The sequence below is a fragment of the Panthera leo genome, chromosome B4 (genome assembly GCF_018350215.1).
Source record: "Panthera leo isolate Ple1 chromosome B4, P.leo_Ple1_pat1.1, whole genome shotgun sequence".
NCBI classification, from domain to species: Eukaryota; Metazoa; Chordata; class Mammalia; order Carnivora; family Felidae; genus Panthera; species Panthera leo.
This window is the reverse complement of record NC_056685.1, coordinates 79,039,909-79,060,207: the sequence shown is the minus strand read 5'-3', so window position 1 is coordinate 79,060,207 and position 20,299 is coordinate 79,039,909. Positions and strand designations below refer to the sequence as shown.

Below are 20,299 nucleotides of genomic sequence, written 5' to 3'. Positions count from 1 at the left end.
GATTCTAATGGAATTTTCCACCTGTCCCTATTTCAAACCCAACACGTCTAAAATCACACTTATTTTCTCCTCCCACGAACCATTCCTCAACTTTCCTATTTTGGGCTTGGTCTCAGCACTCTCCCAATTTCCCAATCATCTTCCATGCTTTTCTCTTTTCTCCTGAAATTACCTATTCCTGTTGCTTTCCCCCATCTGGTCTTAAAGTGTTTCCATTTCTGTGGCCACCTTGATTATTTGGGGTCTCATTGTCTTTCACCTGGACCATGACAACAGTTTCCTATGGACTGTCCAGTTTTCAGACATTATCTACTCTGTACCCAGACTATTCTTTCTGAAATGAAAATAGAGCATATAATTCCTCTGCTCAGAAACCTTCAATGACTCCCTATTAACTCCAGGATCAAGTCCAAATCCTTGGTTTTCAATCCTCTTGTTCTATAACCCCTATTATTACCTTTCAAGAACCACCCACCCTGACCAAATATGCTCTTTGAATTCATACTTTGGAGCTTTTATTTGTAATTACACTCCTAACCTTGCCCTTCTTCTCTAGCCTTGTATTCTCTAGTTTTTATGATCAAGTTCTGGGTGAAATTGAATAAGTCTTTTCACCCTGATCCCAAGAAACTCACAGTCTCTGGGGAAAATAGACAAGGAAATCAACAATGACACTATGTAAGGATAGGAGGGATCAAAGACTAAGTGACACAGAGGAAGAAAAACTTAAGCTTGCCTGGGAGAATCAGAGAAGGCTTCACAGGGGAGATGATGCTTTGGCTGATTGTTGGAGTAGAAACTTATTAGGGAGGGAGTAAGGGGAAGGCTTCTAGGCAGAGGGAGCAACACCTGTCTTTACCAATCATGTGGCTGTCCATCATGTGTCTTCTGTTAACATTTCTGATAGTTTGTCTTGTATTTCTAGCACACTTTCATATACCAGATCTTTTCTTCTTATAACTGGCTTATAAATGCCCTTAGATTAGGGGCCATATCCTCTATTCCCCCATCCATAAAATGCTTGTTGCAATATCCACTTTGTAGAATTGTTATGTTAGGGGAAATTCATGTGATGTACATGGTAGGCATCCAGTGTTTTTGTTTTTGTTTTCCTATAATGAATGGAATGAAGTGTCTAACTCAGTTCCTGGCCCACATAATATACTCAGCACTTAGTGAATGAATGATCCTACCCTGGTTCAAAATCGTTGTGTTCACATCTGAACTCTGCTTTGGAAGGCCTCATTGGATGGGAAAAGATCCAGAGAGATGCAATATTTCAGCAGGGTGAGGATACCTGCCCGTGAGAGCTAACCAGATGAGGGCTGTCCAGTCTGAAGAGGAGACAAAGATGTTGAGATTCAACTGAAGTTCACTGAATGCTTATTTATATTTTGCATAATTTCACAATGTTCTATTACCATCTCCACTTTGCAAATAAGAAGGCATATTTAGAGACACGAAATACCTGGCTGAAGGCCACACAGCTGGACGGTGGGATCCACTGGATTCCAAGTTCAATGCTTTTTACACTTCAACATAAAAACTTTCATGATGTAGAAAAACATTAAGGCTTTGGATAAGCTAAATACAGACTTGTTTGCTAAACTGTCTAAATACTCAAACCACATGTAATTTCTAGAGCTAGAGAGAAGTTGTTTTAAGGCAAATAAAAGGAAGGGCAGACTTGTGTTCAGGGTAGGGTAGGAAGAAACACAAGAAATGTATTATTATGATAAGCAGGACAAACTGGAAAAGAAAGAAATTAGAAAAGAATTAATAAAATCATAGGTATAAGATCCCTGGCAAGTCATGAAAAGACTAGACCTCCTCTTTTACTTCTTCTTGAGCTATGAGAACACCCTCAGCCTAAATCTGGCCTCTTTCCAAAGGCAACCTGGAGTTGTTTGAGGTCTGGGTTCCTACCCTTCTGGGCAGGCCAGCTGTGCCCTCTTTATTACCTGTCTCTGGCAGAGCTGTTGAAGAAAGTATCCTAGGCTGTAACAAAACATTGGTCATAGTAACTATTTCTTTTTTTCCTCCCTAAAATTTTGGCTTGAGGGCCTAGAATTTAGTATTAAACAACCAGAGTAAGTTTAGGGATATAGCAATTAAATCTCATACATCACACTCAAATACAGCTGACCCTTGAACAACATGGGTTTGACCTGGTCCACTTATAGGTGGATTTTTTTCCCGATCAACACGATATAGCACTGTATTTTCTTTTCTTTGTTATTTTCTTAGGAATATTTTCTTTTCTCTAGCTTACTTTGTTGTAAGAATACAGTATATAATATACATAACATACGAAATATGTGTTAACTGACTGTTTACGTCATTCGTAAGTCTTCTGGTCAACAATGGGCTATTAGCAGTTAAGTTTTGGGGGAGTCAAAAGTTACACATGCAGATATGCTGTATTTATCGGGAAAAAAAGCCCACGTACAAGTGAACTCGCACAGTTCAAACCTGAGAAGACAAGACACAGACTGGAAGAAAATATTTGTAAATCACATATCTGATAAAGGATTTGAATTCAGAATATATAAAGAACTTTCAAAATGCAATATTAAGTAAAGCAACTCAAGTTTTAAGACTGGGCAAATGACTTGAACAGACATGGTCACTATCTTTATTGTGGACCTATTAGGATTAGCTATGGAGGCCAGCCTCAGGATCTTCATCTGCAAAAAGGAGATAATAATAAGAGTCACCAAAGAAGATAGACGGATAGCAAATAAGCATGTGAAAAGATATTCGATATCGTTAGTCATTATGGAAATGCAAATTAAAATCACAATGAAATACCACTACATATCTATTAGAATAGCTACAATTAAAAAGAATGACAATGCCAGTATTGGAGAGGATGTGGAACAACTGGAACATTCATCCACTGCTGACAGGAATTTAAAAGGATACAACTGGGGCGCCTGGGTGGCTCAGTCGGTTAAGGTTAAGCGTTCGACTTCCGCTCAGGTCATGATCTCACAGCTTGTGGTTCTGTGCTGACAGCTCAGAGCCAGGAGCCCGCTTCAGATTCTGTGTCTCTCTCTCTTTCTCTGCTCCTACTCTGATCACGCTCTGTGTGTCTCTCTCAAAAATAAATAAACATTAAAAAAATTTTTTTTAACTGACACAACTATTTTTTTTTTTAATGTTTATTTATTTATTGAGAGACAGAGAAGGAGAGAGAGAATCCCAAGCAGGTTCGGCACTGTCAGCACAGAGCCGGACTTGGGGCTTGATGAATCCCTTGATGAACCTTCATGGCTTCATGAACCATGAGATTATGACCTGAGCCGAAATCAAGAGTTGGATGCTTAACCGAGTGAGCTACCCAGGTGCCCTGATACAACTATTTTGGAAAACAGTTTGGCAATTCCTCAAAAAGTTAAGCATACGTCCACTATGTGACCCAGCCAGTCACTGCGAGGGGCTTACCTAAGAGAAAATGAAATGTATGTCCATACAAAGATTGGTGCGTGAACATTCATAGCAGCTTTATTTGTAAAAGTCAAAAATCAGAAACAACTAAATGTCCATCCATCAACAGATGAATCATTAACAAATTGTGGTATATCCACACAGTAGCATACTACTCAGCAATAAAACAGAATGAACTAGTGACACATGCAGCAGCAACACAGACGGATCTCAAAATATTTATTCTGAATAAAAGAAGCCAGACATCCCTTCCCCACAAGAACGTGTGTGTGTGTGTGTGTGTGTGTGTGTGTGTGTGTGTATGAAATCTGTGATTTCACTTAAGTTTTAGAATATGCAAACTAAACTAGTGACAAAAAGCAGATTAGTTTCCTGGGGATGAGAGGGTGGGAGGGAGGGATTACAAAAAGAGCACAAAGAAACTTTTTAAAAAATGTTTTACTTATTTTTGAGAGAGAGAGTGCAAGCGAGCAAGCGAGCATGCGCGGGGGAGGGGCAGAGAGAGAGGGAGACAGGGGACTGGATATGGGCTACTCGCTGACAGCAATCGGCCCAATGGGGAGCTTGAACTCACGACCCATGAGATCATGACCTGAGCCGAAGTCCAATGCTCAACCGACTGAGCCACCCAGCCATCGCCAAAGAAACTTTTGGAAGTGATATTATGTATGTTCATTGCTTTGACTGTGGTGAAATTTTCATGGGTGTATACATAATCTATTAAATTGTGCACCTTAAATATGTAGGGCTTATCCTATGTCAATTATATCTCAATAAAGTTGTTTAATCAAATACAGTTAGATATCAAACACAAATTGTCAATCAAATCCTGAGAATGTTAACAGATTGATGATTCACCAAAAGGGCCAGCCCCACACCTGGAACCCAAAGATGAGGAATTCTCGAGTGGAATCACCAACCATTAGTAACACTTTGGAAACACCTTCTTCTGCCCTTTCACCATTTGAGGCCCTAACTAGCTAACTAGTTTCTGGAAGGAGCCAGGAGACCCTGTGTTGTGACTCTGAGAGCCCCCTGGGCTGTTGCTTTCTGGTTGCCTTTGGGAACAGCTGAGTTGAGGCTTGGGGTATTTTTTATAGTTTAGGAAGGGGAGGTTGAAGAAAGCAATAAAGGAAACAGGAGCTGGAGATGAGTTGGGGAGGGTAATTCCAGATTCATGGAATCCAGGGGCTGGAATGGCGCTAAGAGACCACATGCTTCAAAATTTTTGTTTATGGGTAAGAACACCAAGACCTTGACCTCAGGCATAGAACTGGGGCTCTAATCCAGATTTCCTAATTTCCCATCTACATTTTCTTCCATCACCTATTTCCATCATGCCAAGTGGCCACTGTATATCTAGCAGAGACAGACCTATATACAGAAGTGACTTTTAGGTAATGAAAGATTGTAAAAAGTGCTTAGATGAGGTGCAAATGAAATGGTATGAGAACGCAGAGGAGGGAAAACCCTCTGATCTGGAAGGGACATCTGGTGATGGAGGCGACCTGGGCAGCCCTCCCGAGAGTGGTAATAAACACCCTTTAGTAGGTGCTCAATAAATATGAGTATCCTTTCCTTCATATAATGACTTGGGCCTAACTTTCCTTAGGTCACACCCAAAGCTTCCCTTCCGTAACAGCCAGAGGTTTCATGCCATCGTGGTTTTGCATCCGAAGTTCTCTTTTCCTGGAATGAACTGTCCTTCCCAGAATGAGCGGAAGGTGACAAGACGTGGAGCTCGGGGGGAATAAAGAGCACATGGTAATAGCATAGCTCTGGAGAATAAATATAAAGCACATGGTAACAGGCGCACGAGCTATGGAGGCCAGCCTCAAGATCTGCATCTGCAAAAAGGAGATAATGATAAGATTCATTTCATAAGGTCATTTCATAAGGCTGCTGGGTGGCTTAAGAGGACATTCCTACGAAGCTTGCTTTCAGCGTCGTCTGTGCCACAGAACGAGCGCGCAGGCAAGACTGGCAGCAGCTGTAGGTGCGCAGGGACCTTCCCCGCTCGCCCCGCCCGGCGCGGGAGCCGCCCCTTGACCGCCCAGTCCGCGCCCACGGCGGCCGGCACGGCGCCCGGCGCGGCGTCCGCGCCGCCACGTCGCTGCCTCCACCCTCCCACCCTCGGGTTTACCAGCCCCTACCCTGAGCTAGGTAGCCAGTTCACCGGGCCGCGCCCGAGCCTGCCTGAGTTCTCCCATTGGTTCTTGCAGATGCCTGTCGTCCAGGGCCGCTGCAGATTGGCCGGGGAGGGTGGGGATGGGCGGGCCTCGGAGAGCGTAGGAAGGGCGGGGACCCGGATGTGTGTGGTGGCGGCGGCCGAAGAGCTAGTGTGAGGAGCTGAGAGGCCTATGGATGAGGAGAACGCGGCGGCCCCGGTAGGCGGGGATCGGGGGGGGGGCGGGGTCCCGGAGGCTTCGGGTCCCCCCCCCACCTCGGAGCCTGAGGCGGGAGGCGGGGGTCCTGGGCGGAGGCTTCGGGGTCAGAGGCGGGGCCTGCGCCCCGGTGCCTGGGCTTCCTGCCTCGGGACCCTCCTCGGCCCCGTGCCGGGCCTGGGGAGACTGGGTGTAGTCGCGCTGACGAGCCCGGCCCTCCTGCCCCAGGGTCTCGTCTGAGGGCCAGGCGGTGTCCGGGCTGGAGGCGGGACCCGGTGCGGCCACCGCTCGCGGGTGCCAAGGCTGTGCGGTTCTGGGCGAGCGGACGTCCTTAGGTCTGGGGGCCACTATCTATCTGGGGTGGAGCCCAGGCGGCGAGTGAGCAGGGCAGCCCCGCCGGTGCCAACCCTTCTGGGCCACGTGGTGCCTGTGGCTACCGCAGAAGGGTGTAACAAGCGCATTGGGGTCGAATTCAGCCCAGCTAAGGCTCATTTAAGCACCTACTGTATGCAGGGTACTGTCAGGCCTTGATGGAACCTCTGTCCCAATGTTTGGGCGATGGGAAGAGAAAAGTACCTCCCATTTTCGTCACTTTTGGCTTCCAGGAAAAATTCATTCGTTCGTTCATTCATTCATTCATTCATTCATTCATATATTAGCACCGTTGGTGATTTAAATATCCAGGTCATCCTACTCCTCTCCATCTTCACTGCTACCCTCCTAGTGGATGCCATCTCTCATTGGAGCTGCTCCAACAGCCTCTTACTTGTTCGCCCCTTCTGCTCTCACATATCTGTGATCAGTTCTCCAGCCAACAGCCTGAATGATCTTTAACATCTGATAAACCTTAAAAATCCCGTCATTTCCTTGCTTAAAACCCTCCAGAGGTTTCCTGTCCCGCTTGGGATAAAATCCAGACTCCTTAACCTGTGGTCTGCTCTGGCTCCTGGCTTCTTCCCATCTTCTTCTTGAACACTCTCCCACACGCATTCCCTACGCACCAGCCACCCTGGCCTTTGTATTCCTCTACCGTGCCTGCCTTTCCACCCCACGATCTGTGTCCTGGCTGGCCCCTCTGCCTGAAATACTCTTTCTTGAGCTTGTCCCACGCCTGGCTTCTTCTTAACTCAAGTGTCACCTTAGAGAGACTTCCTCTGTCCGCTGTATCCAAAGTAGTCTTTAGACTTTACGCCTTTATTCTGCGTCACCCCATTCTACTTTTTTCCTCTACTGTCCGACGTCGTCAGGTCCGTGTCTTCCCTGTCACGCCTCCCGCACTGGAACGGAAGTGCTGTGAGAACAGGAATCCCACCCATCTTGTTCACAGCTGTACTCCTAACACCAAGAACAGTGCACATAGTAGGAGCTCAGGAAATGCTGGATGTAGGGACGAGGTTGGGGATTGTTGACTGACTTTGAGTCCAGTGCCCTCTCCACGTTCTGGTGTGCTCTGGGCCCTGCCTCCTTCTCAGTCTCCTTCTCAGTCTCCTTCTCCCCATGGCAGGTTTGTTCTCATGAACAAGATGGATGACCTCAACCTGCACTACCGGTTTCTGAATTGGCGCCGGAGGATCCGGGAAATTCGGGAGGTCCGGGCTTTCCGATACCAGGAGAGGTTCAAGCACATTCTTGTAGACGGAGACACTTTGAGGTGAGTTTAGGGGGAGTGCTTCCACATTTTCCTTCCTCTGCCAGGTCTTAGAGATGAAAAGGGGTCTTTTCAGAGGCAGACGACTGTTGGCACCTGCCCTGCGAGGGCCTTTGACCCTGGAGGCCTTTCTGAGTGGAGCGGTGTGGAGCTGTGTCTCTGGGTCACTCTGTCCTGGTCCACATTAGAAGCAGTCATGTAAGAGAGAGGAAGCTGCTGGTGTGTCGAGTCGCCCAAGTGCCTCGTTGAGGGGACTCCAGTGGGTGTGTGGCTTGTCTGGGTCTCCTTCTGCCTGCATCTCAGGGGGTGGGGTTTGGTGGAGAGTAGCCGTTTCAGAGGCAGTGGATTTCCTGTTTTGGGAGGACAGTCCCACAGTGCGTCCTGCCCACCAGTTTCCAGCCCTTTGGCTTGTGTGTTTGTGTTTGTTTTCTCTCTCTCCTGGCTTGAACCCCTTCCCTGACTCCTTCTGAGCCTAATTCTGTCACAAAGTTGTCCCTGAAGTGGGGGGGGGAAGGAAGTAGTGCTGTTTAGCCTGAAGGCAAAAAAGTTGAGGAGTGGGGACTGAATAACCGTCTTCCAGTCTACGAAGGGCTTTGGTGCAGAGGATAGAGACCAGCTGTGCTTCAGCTCCACTGAAGACAGAGCCAGAGAAAAAGGCCAAAGCTGCAGCATGAGGGATTGAGGTTAGACAGGGTTGTGAGACCCCGGCTAGGCAATTAAGGGAGGTTCCGCATTCTTTTCCTCCTAGAAATGAAGGAGCCACGCTCATGTTGTCTGATGTGGGTTGGACCCTGGCTGGAGGCAGCAGGAGGGGTGGGTGACCTCAAGTATCTTGTTACGGTGTCTGTGCAGATGTCCCGAAGTGTGGCCTGATAGATTCTCCTCTGTGTTGGCCCTTACCGGGGGATGGGGCAGCGGTGAGGATGCTGAGGCCCTACCCCCACTCCTGGGCTAGGCTGCTAATGAACCCCCCCCCCCCATTCTTCTGTTAGTTACCATGGAAACTCCGGTGAAGTTGGCTGCTACGTGGCTTCTCGACCCCTGACAAAGGACAGCAATTATTTTGAGGTGATCAAGGCAGTGGGGGGGGGGGGGGGGGGGGGGGGGGAGGAGAGCAGGGGGTGAGATTGTTAAGCTCCAAGGAGATTCTTGCTCTCTTCCTTTTAATTTGCCATCAGGGCTGTCTTCTTGGCTGAGAAAAGGGCACAGAATACCATGGTGCCTCAGCTGAGAGATAGATGCCCCAGTGCTGTCACCCTGTCTCTTCTGTTCTCCTGCCCCTCAGCTAGGGGAGGAGTTATGACCCACACCCCAGACTCGGACCCATGTCCTTTCCCACTTCCTAACCCGAGCCCAGCATCTGCTCATTTTCCTATCATTTTCCATAGCTTGCAAATGATTTTCTGAGTAATCATGACAAAGTAGGCCCCTGGTCTCCCCAGTTCTCCCCTCAGTGTCCTTTCTTTTTCTTTGATTACCATGTTTTCTGTCTCTTTGAGGCTCTTTGAGCCTTTGATGTCTGACTCCCCTTCCCCACCCTGGCAGAAATTCATCTCGATGCCTGCTAACTTCCTTCCCCCTGCGCTCTTCCTTGTAGGTGTCGATTGTAGACAGCGGGGTGCGGGGCACCATTGCTGTGGGGCTGGTCCCTCAGTACTACAGCTTGGATCACCAGCCTGGCTGGTTGCCTGACTCTGTAGCCTACCACGCTGATGATGGCAAGTGAGTTGCCTCCTGTGGAACCTTGTCCCTTTCCTGTGGATTCGGGAACCTTAGATATAAAGGACTACCTGGACGTGGTTTTTGCCATTCCTTCACCTGTCTTGGGGTATTTTCATAGACTTTTCTGATCAGGATGGGAAGGTGGCCTGATAGCTACCCTTGGAGGTTTGCAGACTTGGAGGGGAGGGTGGAGCTCATGCGTGGACACAGATGCCATCGCAGGGTGACTGGGAGCAGCAAGGTAGGCCCCAGGGGTCAGTGCCGTGGAGAAGTTGGGAGGCCAGGCTCAGGTCCTGTGTCTGTGCTGCTCTGTTTGCAGGCTGTACAATGGCCGAGCCAAGGGCCGCCAGTTTGGGTCAAAGTGCAACTCCGGGGACCGGATTGGCTGCGGCATTGAGCCCGTGTCCTTTGATGTACAGACTGCCCAGATCTTCTTCACCAAAAATGGGAAGCGGGTGAGTGGGAAATCCCAGGTGGGATTTAAGCGCGTTGAAGCCATCCGAGGATCTGTGGGAGTGGAAATCATCTCCTGGCTGGGCTTGCTCAGGGACCCATAGGCTTTAGTTCCACCTCCTTCAGGCCAGCCTCAGGTTCTCCTGAAGTCTGTGTACGGGACAAGACACTTTCCCTGCCCAGGGGAAGCCAGGACATTGGCTAGATGATATGTGCACAGGGGTGGGTTAGTGCAGTGGAGGATGGGCAGAGATTGTAGGGGACCGAATTGGGTTATTTGGGGGAAAGTTTTGAGCAGAAAAGGAGAGGAAGAGGTTACAGCCTGGGTGCATAAGCTGGAGGTCCTCTTCGGAGATTTGACTTGAATGCTTTTGAGGGATATGTCCGTTCTGTGTTTATTTTTCTTGTTTCGCTTCTCCTTTCCTTCCCTCTTTGGAGACAGGCTAGTAGCGGTGAAGAGATGGGTAAGAGCGATGGAAGAGAGACCCTCAGCTGTCTTTCGTCTCCTTTCCTGCTCCATCTCCCACCCTGGGAAGATTGCTCTCTCAGGCCTTGGTGGGGGGCGGGGGGCCCTCCTTAGCTTCTGTGCCTCTAGAACACACACGTGCCGAAAGCATTTGACAGCAAGTCAAGAGATTTATGTCTGCCCTCTAGCTTTGTGGATACCTTGCTTGGCCAGGCGTGCTTAGCAACTTTTTAAACTTTTCCGTACCTCTGTTTTGCCGTCAGCGTGTGTGGTAGTTATTTGTTGCATCATCTCAAAAGTACCCTTGTGAGAATTAGGTGAGCTGTGGAAAAGTGAGCCAGGTGGCAGCTCCCTTCCTCCCTCCCTCTGCTGCAGGTGGGCTCCACCATCATGCCCATGTCCCCAGATGGACTGTTCCCAGCAGTGGGCATGCACTCTCTGGGTGAAGAGGTGAGGCTGCACCTCAACGCTGAGCTGGGCCGCGAGGACGACAGCGTCATGATGGTGGACAGTTACGAGGACGAGTGGGGTCGGCTGCATGATGTCCGAGTGTGCGGAACTGTAAGTGGAGGAGAGGGTGGAGTGGTGGGGGTTGGACCGGGAGGCCTGGGCTGAACTCTGCGGGCCACGTATGCATGTCTGAATTGCTTAGAATGGGGAGTGAGGACAGTGTCTTTTATAGGGTTTTGGGAAACGGGAACTTGGGGCCTTGACGCAACTTCTTGAATCCAGATCTGTGTTCTCCTTAGTGCTGATTGGCTGTCTTCCTTTTGTGTCACTGAGAGCTCAGGTTAGTTGCTTTACCCTGAGAACAGCAGTAGTTCTCCTTTGCCTTCTTTGGTTCTTTTTGCATCTGGTGGCTTCCGCTGCCCTACACATCCGGGCTCATTTGGAGGCGGGATGCCTGGATCCTCCTTTCAAAAGCCCAGTCTTAGCTCAGCTGGCCCAAGCTCTCCACTCACTGTGCTGCAGGTTATGTGTGGTCACAAGCCCTGCTCCTGTGGGGGAAGGTTCTGAGATCTGTCTTGAGTAAGTATCAATGTCAATGTCTTCTGTCTTCCCCCTACATTTTGATAGAGGAATGCGAATGAAGGCAAATGAAGATTCATTGACAATCCTTGACCCTCCAGAGTCTGCTTTTTTAATACACCGTCTCCTCATACCTGCTTTGGTCTCTCCCTGGATTTGAAACTTTCTTGGGGAGTGTATGGACCTTAGGAGAGGGAAATTCTTCACATCTACCCTCGATGCCTCATGCTGGGCTGGGAGTGAATGGATGCTGAGTCAGGGGTCTGGCCCTGGCCTCCAGTGGGCTGCTCCGGCCTCCCACTTCGAATTGTCCCTCTGCCGCCCTCTTGTTCCCGGCTCAACCTTTTTCTCCACCCTCTGGCCTTCTCACCCCAACCCAGGCTGTTTTCAGCTTAGCCTTTGATAGCAAAACAGAAGCAGTGGGGGGTGGGAGTGGGTTATGAGCAAGGCTCCCCCATTTCTGGAGTTCAAGGTGAGTCAGACTCAAGGAAAATGGCAGAACGTGTGCCCTCCTGCTGCTCCTGACACTCTGCACCCCCTCTGGCAGTGGGGTCTGAGGACCGCAATGGCGGCAAGCCGGGAGGCTTCAGATGCCCACTCTTTGATCCTCATCTCTTTCTTTCCCCCTTCCGCCATCATTTTGACAACATCTACAGAGTTGAACTTGGGACTGAGCCAGGGCGATGTTCCAGCTCTCATCCCTGACCTCTCCTCAAGACTGTTTTCCTGGCATCTTTTCCCTGCCTGGACCTGTCCCCACTCTGGCCCCAGCTCCTCCCAGGCAATCTTTTTTAATTGATGTAGAATCCTGTAGACATTTATAAATAGCCTTCCTTCCTCTCCGCCCTCCCCCAATGCCCTCAGGTCACACATTTGAGAATTTTTTCTTTCTTAGACATAAGCTGTTTGGCTCTTCTCTCAGACCCTCACCCCAGCTGGGGACAGCTGGCAGGGTGGGCACACTGTTCCCTGAGCACCTGCTCCTCTGGGGCAGAGTGGAGCATGAGCCTCTTGAGAGATACATGCCTTTCTTCTTCTCTTGCCAGCGACTCCATCTTTCAAATGAGGGTGACATACCCGGTTTCTTCCTTCCATCCCCTCGGACCCTATCCCTGCTTGTCTCTTGCCCTGCTCCTTCTTGTCCCTTCTGACCATCCATTGTGTTTGTGATCTGGGGATCGGAGTTGTATCTCCTGGAGGAGCCTGGGAGAGGTCATTTGGGCTATTGGAGGCCTGTGCCTCCCACTTCTAAAGATGTATAGCTCAGCTGTTTCTCCATTTTGCCCTTCCTGTTTTCCTGTCCCCTCTGTGGGGAGCCTTTCCCTGGAGCCTCAAGACCTCCGCTGTTGGATGGGCCCTGTTTCTCCCGCCTTGGGTGACATTCCCGGTAGAGCGCCTTTTAGAACCATAAAGGTCTGGGGGAGGCTCTGATGCCATCCAGTCCAGGGCTTCCCAGTGTGGAGCCGAAGACCATTCACCTTGACATGCAGGACGTTTAGCATCCTTGGCACCCAGACCCAGGGTGCTGGGAGCTCCCTCCCCTAGTCTTTGTGACAGCCCTCATGCTCCCAGATCTCTTGTGCGATTGATGAAAAAACAGCACCAGACAGAAGTGAAGAGACTTGTTCAAATGTCAAACAGTGAATTAGTAGTGAAACTAAGTCCAGATATTTATTCTTTGATCCCTTGCCACCACTCTGTCCACTGCCAGACACATGCTGTGCCCTTCTCCCCAACTCCTCTTCTGTAGCCCGTCATCTCTCCTCCTGGCCCTTCTTGTAAGGTGAATCGGGGTTCCTGGGCTTTAAGTCCCCAGCTCCCCTGTCAGTCTCCTGACTAGCTCTCTTAGCCCACGGCCCTTTTGGGTGAGCTTACCTTGCTGCCTGGGACCCTTTGCCTCCTGGGCCTTTCTCTCAGTTTGGAGTCTCTGTTATCTTCTCTCTTCCCTTCTCACTGGTTCTTCCTACAGAGAAGAACGAATTCCTGACCCTCTTTTTTCCCTCCAACATTAAATTATGAACAATTTCAAACATATGGAAAAGTTGAAAAAATGGTTCAGTGTGCACCCATTTACCTGCTACCTAGCTTCAACAGTTGATATTTAGTTGTGTCTGTTTGATCTGAGCACCTGTATATAGACAGACCTGGCTCTTTCTTGAGTGGAATCCTTCCCCCTGCATCCTGTGGCCTCAGTTTCCCCTCCTGAAGAGTCCCTCCTTTGCAGAGCTCTGAGGGTGTTGAGGAACCGCTGCTGTGTTTGCTCAGGGATGGGGGTGTTACCCCTCACCTCATCCCTGCCCCCAGGCTTTGCAAAGTGAGGTAATGTGTGGAGGGTGGGGGGCAGTAGGTAAAGCTGGGGGATTAGACTGATTCTGTCTTTGTTTCCTGCTCATAGCTCCTCTGACAACTCCTTAGTGATGGAGCAACGGCTTTGGTACACAGAGAGGGGTGAATAAGGCCTCACCCTCCAGGGGTCCTCCCGGACCCAACCCAACCCAACCCAGGAGGAGACCATGTTGAGGCCTGAGCTGGCCGGTGGGGAGTGTGGAGCACGTTCTTGGTGCCTGTTTCAGCTGCTTCTAGGCCCTCAGGGCACTGAGCCCTCCCTTGCTCCTGTCAAGAGGGATTAGGGTCTCTGCTGGCAAGAGGAGGAGGGCGGATACCAGCCAGAGAGAAGTGGCTGAGGAGGCGCTACTGGGAGGTGGGGGGTTGGAGTGCAGGAGGCTCTCTGCACTCTGGCCCGCAGCTTCCATTCTGTGGCTTCGAGTCCACCTGTTTGGCCTCTCAGGGCTTTGGTGCTATGGGGAGGGAGGCTCAGGAGTCGGGGGGCTTGAAAGCACTGAGGAAAGGATGCCCTTACCCCACCAAAGATGTGGGGGAATATTCCTGCTGCTTGGGCATTATTTGAGAAGTACTAAGAGGAGGGCAGCTGGTCAATGGGGACAGAGTAATCTGGGGCGTGCTCATCTGTCCTAGGGGAACGGTGACCAGTTCTGGGGCCTATGGGGCTGCTGGAGTTGGAGGTAAGGGCTGAGATGAAGGGTCATTTCTGTCTGTGATGCGAAGTTATAGTCTGTTGTAGCTTTGGGGTGACGGTTCATGTTCACGGAGCATTGATACGTGGGTATGTTCTGGTACACCCCCCGTTTCCTGATTTAGGGAAAGGCGGAACATGTGTTGATCACCTGGGGGCAGGCTCCATGCTGAGCACTTGACACACTTCATTTAGTCTTCTCTCGCCCATTTTAGGAAAATTCCTTTTACTGAGGAAGAAACTGTGGCTTAAAGGAGCAAAAGTCGCTTTCTCGAAGTTAGCTTCTAGTGACTAAGAGGAGTTAGGATTTGAACCCAGGTCTGTGTGATTCTCTTTCCAAACTGAAAGGCATTTGAGGCACAGATGAGGGACCAGCATTGAGATTCTAGCAACTCAGACCCTAGGGGCTAAACCTCCCATCTCCACTAGGTTGCTAAAGCCCTAGTCTCAGGAGGGGAGGAGTGAACTCAAGCTAGGATCTGTCAGGGAGGCCACACTCCCCACCTGCCCCTGTAAATGCTGAGAGAGGATCAGATGAATTGGGGCAGTTTACACCCTAAGGGGAGGGTGGTTCTTCTCTTGCAGAGGGCGGCATTTGCTGGGACCTAGTCTTCCAGCTGTCGGCAGTCTGTCTGAAATGCTGTGCCAGGTGGGGAGTGGGTTTCAGAGTCCCACATTAGTGGGTTTCGTCCTCCTGACCTTTTAGCTGGAGGAAGCGTCCCCACCCTGTCCACAGACAAGACTGCAGTGGCCGCAGTCCTCAGGGCTGAGGCAGAGGGAATGGTTGGGCGGGTTTTTCCCAAGGATCAGGATCTGGAGCCGCTGCCTCTTGGCTCTGGAAGTGGAGAACACTGTGTTTCCTACGCCGAGGCCAGTTGGATGGAGTGGGTCGAGGGCAGCTGTGGGATCCCCCACCCAGTTCTGCAATGCTGGCCGGAGAGGGTGGGCTGGGGGGCTCCTCGCACTGGGTGGAGCGTTAAGCCAGTTAATGCACACCAGGCTCTACCCCTCCCGGCTTGTGGGGAGATGCCGAGGAGGAACCCAGGCCCAGCAGAGGATACAGGACCTTGAGGGGAAGTCCAGCAGTGTGGGCCTTTAATTAGTACCCGGTAAATCAGAACATGGCCTGTGGGGGAACCCCCTTGTGGTGAAAGAAAGCAGTGTGAGCTAACCGAGAAGACCTGGGCTAGGGGTGTAAATAAAATAGGGTCAGCATAACCTGAAACACAGAAGGTCATGGCTGGAGAAATTTGAAAAAAAGCCTGGGTGTGGATGTAGGAGGCTTCCCATGCAGCTCTGGCTTTTCCTCTGGTTGCCTCTCCCCACCTCAGTTCTCTTTTGGAGAGGAGGGGAGGACGGACTTGAGGTGGCAGGGCTTTGGGGATCGAGGGCTGAGAAGGGGACCCCGTCCCTCAAGTGTTCTGTCTGAAGGGGTGGTGAGGGTGCAGGCCCTGCCTCTGCCACAGACACCTAGGCTTTTGCACTGGTGCAGGCCAGCATAATTCCTTTCCTGTTCAGGCAGGAGTTCTTTGGGGGTGAGAGGCCAGCATCCCAAGGCTTGCCAGGGATGAGTGGAGGAGGTCCCCAGGCAGTGTTTTCTTCTGGGCTGGAGGGGTGGGAGGGTAGACTAAAGTCTTGAGGGGCAGTTTGGCTAATTAAAAAGGGATTAAGGACTCCCAGGTGATGCTGAGGGTGAGGAAAGAGGGGATGGGGTTGAGTCATAACCCCACCATTACCATGACAACTGATAAATAAATCCTCCCAGCTTGGGGGTGGCCGCCCCATCATGCCCAGGCAGGACCATTGTGGAATTGAAGAGCCCCAAGAGTCCGTCAGTCGCCTCCCCTCTCCCTCCACCTCCACACCCCTGCTGTGAAAGGGCCGAGAGGGGCTGTGAACAGGAAAGCCTGCCTTTATGTCTCCGGCCTGCCTGCTCCCCTCCTTCACATTAAGTAAAGAGTGGAGCTGGTCATTCTGGGTTCCCTGATTCCCTGCGGCCTCCCTGACCCAGCTCTGTCCACAGCCAAGTCAAACAGCCCTTGAGAAATCACGTCCGTCCCATCCTAGGCAGAAGTGGTTTCTGAGCTGTCTCCCCTCCCTCAGACATCTGGAGTTGGCACCTAACCTCTGCATCCTCCCTGTCCCCATTAGGCCCCCTCATGTCTCCTCTCAGCGCAGGCTTCACGTCCTCACATCTCTTTTTCTCCTGTCCAGGGCCCCTGGGTAGACCTCTTCTAGCAGGGTCGTTCAGGGCAGGGAGGTGACAGCCTGGAGACCCCTAGTGTGGTCCTGGGTGCTCAGCCAGCTGGGGTGCTGTGCTGCTGCCCGCCTCTCCCCCAAAGCAAGGAGAGGGGCTGTGGCTCAGTAGGTAGATGGGTGCGGGGCTCAGCCCTCCTGCCTGTGCTGCCTCCTTTGCTTCCCCCCCTCCGCCCCATTCTCCCATGCCTGCCCAGAACGTTGGGGCCCAGTTTCTTCTAGGATCCTTTCCCTTCCAGCCAAGGGTTTGTCACGCTCAGGAAACTGGTCCTGAGTGCCTCTGGACCAGGTTTCTAAGGGCAGGTGTCAGTCTACCCTCTGCACCACCTGCTGCCCCTGGCTCTTCCCCCACAGCTGCTGGAGTACTTGGGCAAGGGCAAGAGTATCGTTGACGTGGGGCTGGCCCAGGCCCGGCACCCGCTGAGCACCCGGAGCCACTACTTTGAGGTGGAGATCGTGGACCCTGGAGAGAAATGCTACATCGCCTTGGGGCTGGCCCGGAAGGTGGGGACTCGTGCCCTGGAGAGCTGCTCAGCTCTGGGGCTGTTGGAATGGGGCCCAGAAGCTCTTGGGGAAATCGGGGAGCAGGGGGGCAGGCTGTGGAGGGAGAAGGGTCTTTACCCGAGCATGGTTGTGTGTGTTCGCTGTGGGAGGGTACGCACCCCCCATGACCCACAACCAGATAGAGGGTCCTGACTGCAGCACTCAAATGGGCCTGCAGGTGGGGTGGGGGCAGCCTGCAGCCCTGGCTGCGAAAGCCAAACACCTTTGTCACCTTCCCTGCGTCCCCTGCAACCTCAAGTGCCTGAAGGAGGTGGGAGGCTGCAGGGGAGTGAGCAGCCCTCTGGGGTTGTAGCCTGTTTCAGAAGGTTGAACGTGCAGATGCCCTCTCTCCTGTTCTCTTTCTGTGCATGGGACCATAGGTTTTCTCTTTCCTTCTTGGTGCAGGATTATCCCAAGAACAGGCACCCTGGCTGGAGCAGAGGCTCTGTGGCTTACCATGCAGGTGGGTAGGGGCTGCCCCGGGGCAGCTCAGGCCGTGGGGGCTGTAGAGGCACAGGGACATCCATTTTCCTGACCCCCAGCGAAAGGCCTCCCCTCCAGTGTCTGGCTGGTGAGACTTTCCCCTGCTGCTGTCTCATCTCCCCTTCCCAAGCTGCTAGTGCTTTCTCTTCGTCTGTGTTTTTCCTCCCAGCCTGAAAAGCGAGGGGAGCCGAAACAGGGGCGGGAGATCTGGGCCCAAACTGGACATTCCAGGCCTCTGAGTTGGCTCCCTCTGCGCCCTTCTTGCAGATTCTGCAGTTTCTTTTTTTGGTCTGCTTCATTTCCTTTAAGGCTTTCTTTAGAAAGGAGTTGCCATGAGCTCCCAGTGCCATCCCCATCCCCTCCTCAGCCCCTGTCCCCTCTCCCTTCTCCTGCCAGCATCTGAGGGAGTCTGCTGCCCCTTAGCATCTTGAGCGAATATTGTGTCTCTCTTTTTTAATATGGTGCCCTCTTTCTACTCCTGTCTTTCCATCTTTGTTTCACCTTGACCCCTTCCCTTCCTCAGTGCCAGAGAGGGAGAGGAGCAAGCATTCAACTTCAAGCAGGGACCTTTCTCTCGCCCGGTGGAGGGTAGAGGATCAGCCCTTCCTTCAAGTGTGTGTCTTCTCCCTCCCCTCCTCCCCCTCTCCCCCCCCCCCCCCATAGATGATGGGAAGATCTTCCACGGCAGTGGTGTGGGGGACCCCTTCGGGCCACGCTGTTACAAAGGGGACATTATGGGCTGTGGAATCATGTTCCCCCGGGACTACATTCTGGACAGTGAGGGTGAGTAGGTGGGGGTGGCTGACCAGGCTGGTCAGGCAGATGGTGGGGGCAGTACCATGGGAGCTCAGTTTCCTGGCCTTCTAGGTGACAGTGATGACAGTTGTGACACAGTGATCCTGTCCCCAACTGCCCGAGGCGTCCGGAATGTCCGGAATGTCATGTACCTGCACCAGGAGGGAGAAGAGGAAGAAGAGGAAGAGGAAGAAGAAGAAGATGGGGAAGAGATTGAGCAGGAGCATGAGGGCAAGAAGGTGGTGGTGAGTGGGGACAGGGTGGCGTTGGACTAGGGTTCTTGGGCCTGGGCAGGGGCTGGCATCATTGGGGAATAGGACCCCCAGCCAACGCAGGGAAGAGGGGAAGGCCTGGCCCTGGGCGTGTTCTGTTCTGAGGTGCTGGACTTTGCCCAGACTCTGGTGGGGAGCTGGTTTCCAGACGCCCCCTTGTGGTCACTTCCCACATCACCCTAAGTCTCTCCCCCCGAGGGCTTCTGAGAGTTGGCAGTGCTTGGGGTTCGGGCCTGTGTGGCTCTAGTAGCATCATCAGAAGAGGCTAGAGCCCACCTGCTCCACTCCTCTACATGCCTCCACCCCCAGGTTTTCTTCACTCGGAACGGCAAGATCATCGGGAAGAAGGATGCTGTTGTACCTTCTGGTGGCTTCTTCCCCACCATTGGAATGCTGAGCTGTGGGGAGAAAGTCAAAGTGGATCTGCATCCCTTGAGTGGCTAGGGGCTTCTTCCCTAGACCTGCCCCATCTCCTTTTCCTCGCCCTTTGCAGAACCGGGTGCCCAGTTCCTGCCTTCCCCAAGGATTTGCTTACCCAGCAGGCCCCCAGGGAGTTCATAGTCCCTCGGGTTCCCCCCAGATCAGGCCCCTGCCGAGCTCCTGTGTGCCCATGTTTCTGACCTGGTGCTACCTCGATCATCAGTCAGTCCTGGGCCCGAGTCCCTGGTTGGACAGAAACAGGCCCTAAGAATGGAATTGGTATATTGGTGGGTCTCGCTTGCTTTGGCTGGTGGACTCCCGCACCTTTTCTTTCCCCACCGGCCATAGGAGTGGAGAGGAGTGAGCACTCTGTCTCAGCTGCTATTTGGGCATGAGGCTTTGCAGGGGGTGGAGTAGAGACATCCCCCTCCTCTATTTATCACAGTATTTCCCGTTGCATCTCCCTTTTTTGTTCCCTGTCCTCATTGTGAACCAGTTGCTGCTGTTATCCCCCTGGCTGGGCTCGGGGGGCTCTGTTGGGCCTCTCTCTCCTTCCACTGACTGCTGTCCCAGGAAGACTACTCTAGGGTCTCTGTTCTTTCCCTTGAGAGCCCGCTTTCTCCTTCATTGCCTGCTTAGGCACCGTAGTCCCGCAGAGAATCTGAGTCTCTGGCTCCCCGCAACTGTACACACAGTCGGGTGCCTGTTACGTGTTGAATGGAGTGAGAGAGGGGCTGCCAAGTGAGGGGGCCTGGGGCCTCTGCTCCCATCCCCTCCTTGCCATCCTTGGGACACCTGTGGTACCCTTGTCCCTAGTTCCCTGGGATGCACGGTGAAGGCAAGACCCGGAGACGTGGTCGCAGGCGCAGAAGGTGGCTCGGCCCCTCACTCCCCTTCCCTGCTGCACCCGTGTCCCAGCTTGCTGCCCGTGCCAGTTGCCTGTTTTGCTTCAGTGTTTGATTCTAGCACTTACATACGTCCTCCCCTACCAAGCCCTCCTGTCTCCTGCCGCCACGACCCCTGACCCCCTTCCCATACAGTGACTTCTCCTGGGAGGAAGAGGGAGCGGGAGCTGTTAGCCTTGGTTTGCACAGAGTGGGTGGGCCTTGGGGAAAGGGGGTGAGCTGCTGTGTTGCTGGTGTCCCCCCTTTGGCCCTCCACTACGATGTATGAAATGTATGTACAGCCCAGAGATGTTTATACGGCCAATAAAGATGGAGTTTCTGTATTTATCAGGATGGCCTGGACAAGGGAATCCTTTCCAGTCCGTAGGGCCGGGGCCAGGGCTAGAGTTGGGGACTGCTGAGGGGGACTTGGACCCATGTGAGGCCAAGGGTGGGGATT

At 52.0% G+C, this 20,299-nt stretch overlaps 1 protein-coding gene across 1 annotated transcript; it reads left to right on the top strand.

Moving 5' to 3' along the window:
• Positions 1–5,747: 5,747 nt before the first annotated feature.
• SPRYD3 (SPRY domain containing 3) lies at positions 5,748–20,190 on the top strand. The gene is made up of 11 exons (XM_042946645.1): positions 5,748–5,837; positions 7,339–7,485; positions 8,475–8,550; positions 9,080–9,204; positions 9,524–9,659; positions 10,499–10,684; positions 16,797–16,946; positions 17,391–17,448; positions 18,132–18,251; positions 18,336–18,508; positions 18,845–20,190. The coding sequence occupies exons 1-11, from the start codon at positions 5,815–5,817 to the stop codon at positions 18,977–18,979; spliced, it is 1,329 nt and encodes a 442-aa protein (XP_042802579.1). The 5' UTR covers positions 5,748–5,814; the 3' UTR covers positions 18,980–20,190.
• The last annotated feature ends 109 nt before the right edge of the window (positions 20,191–20,299 follow it).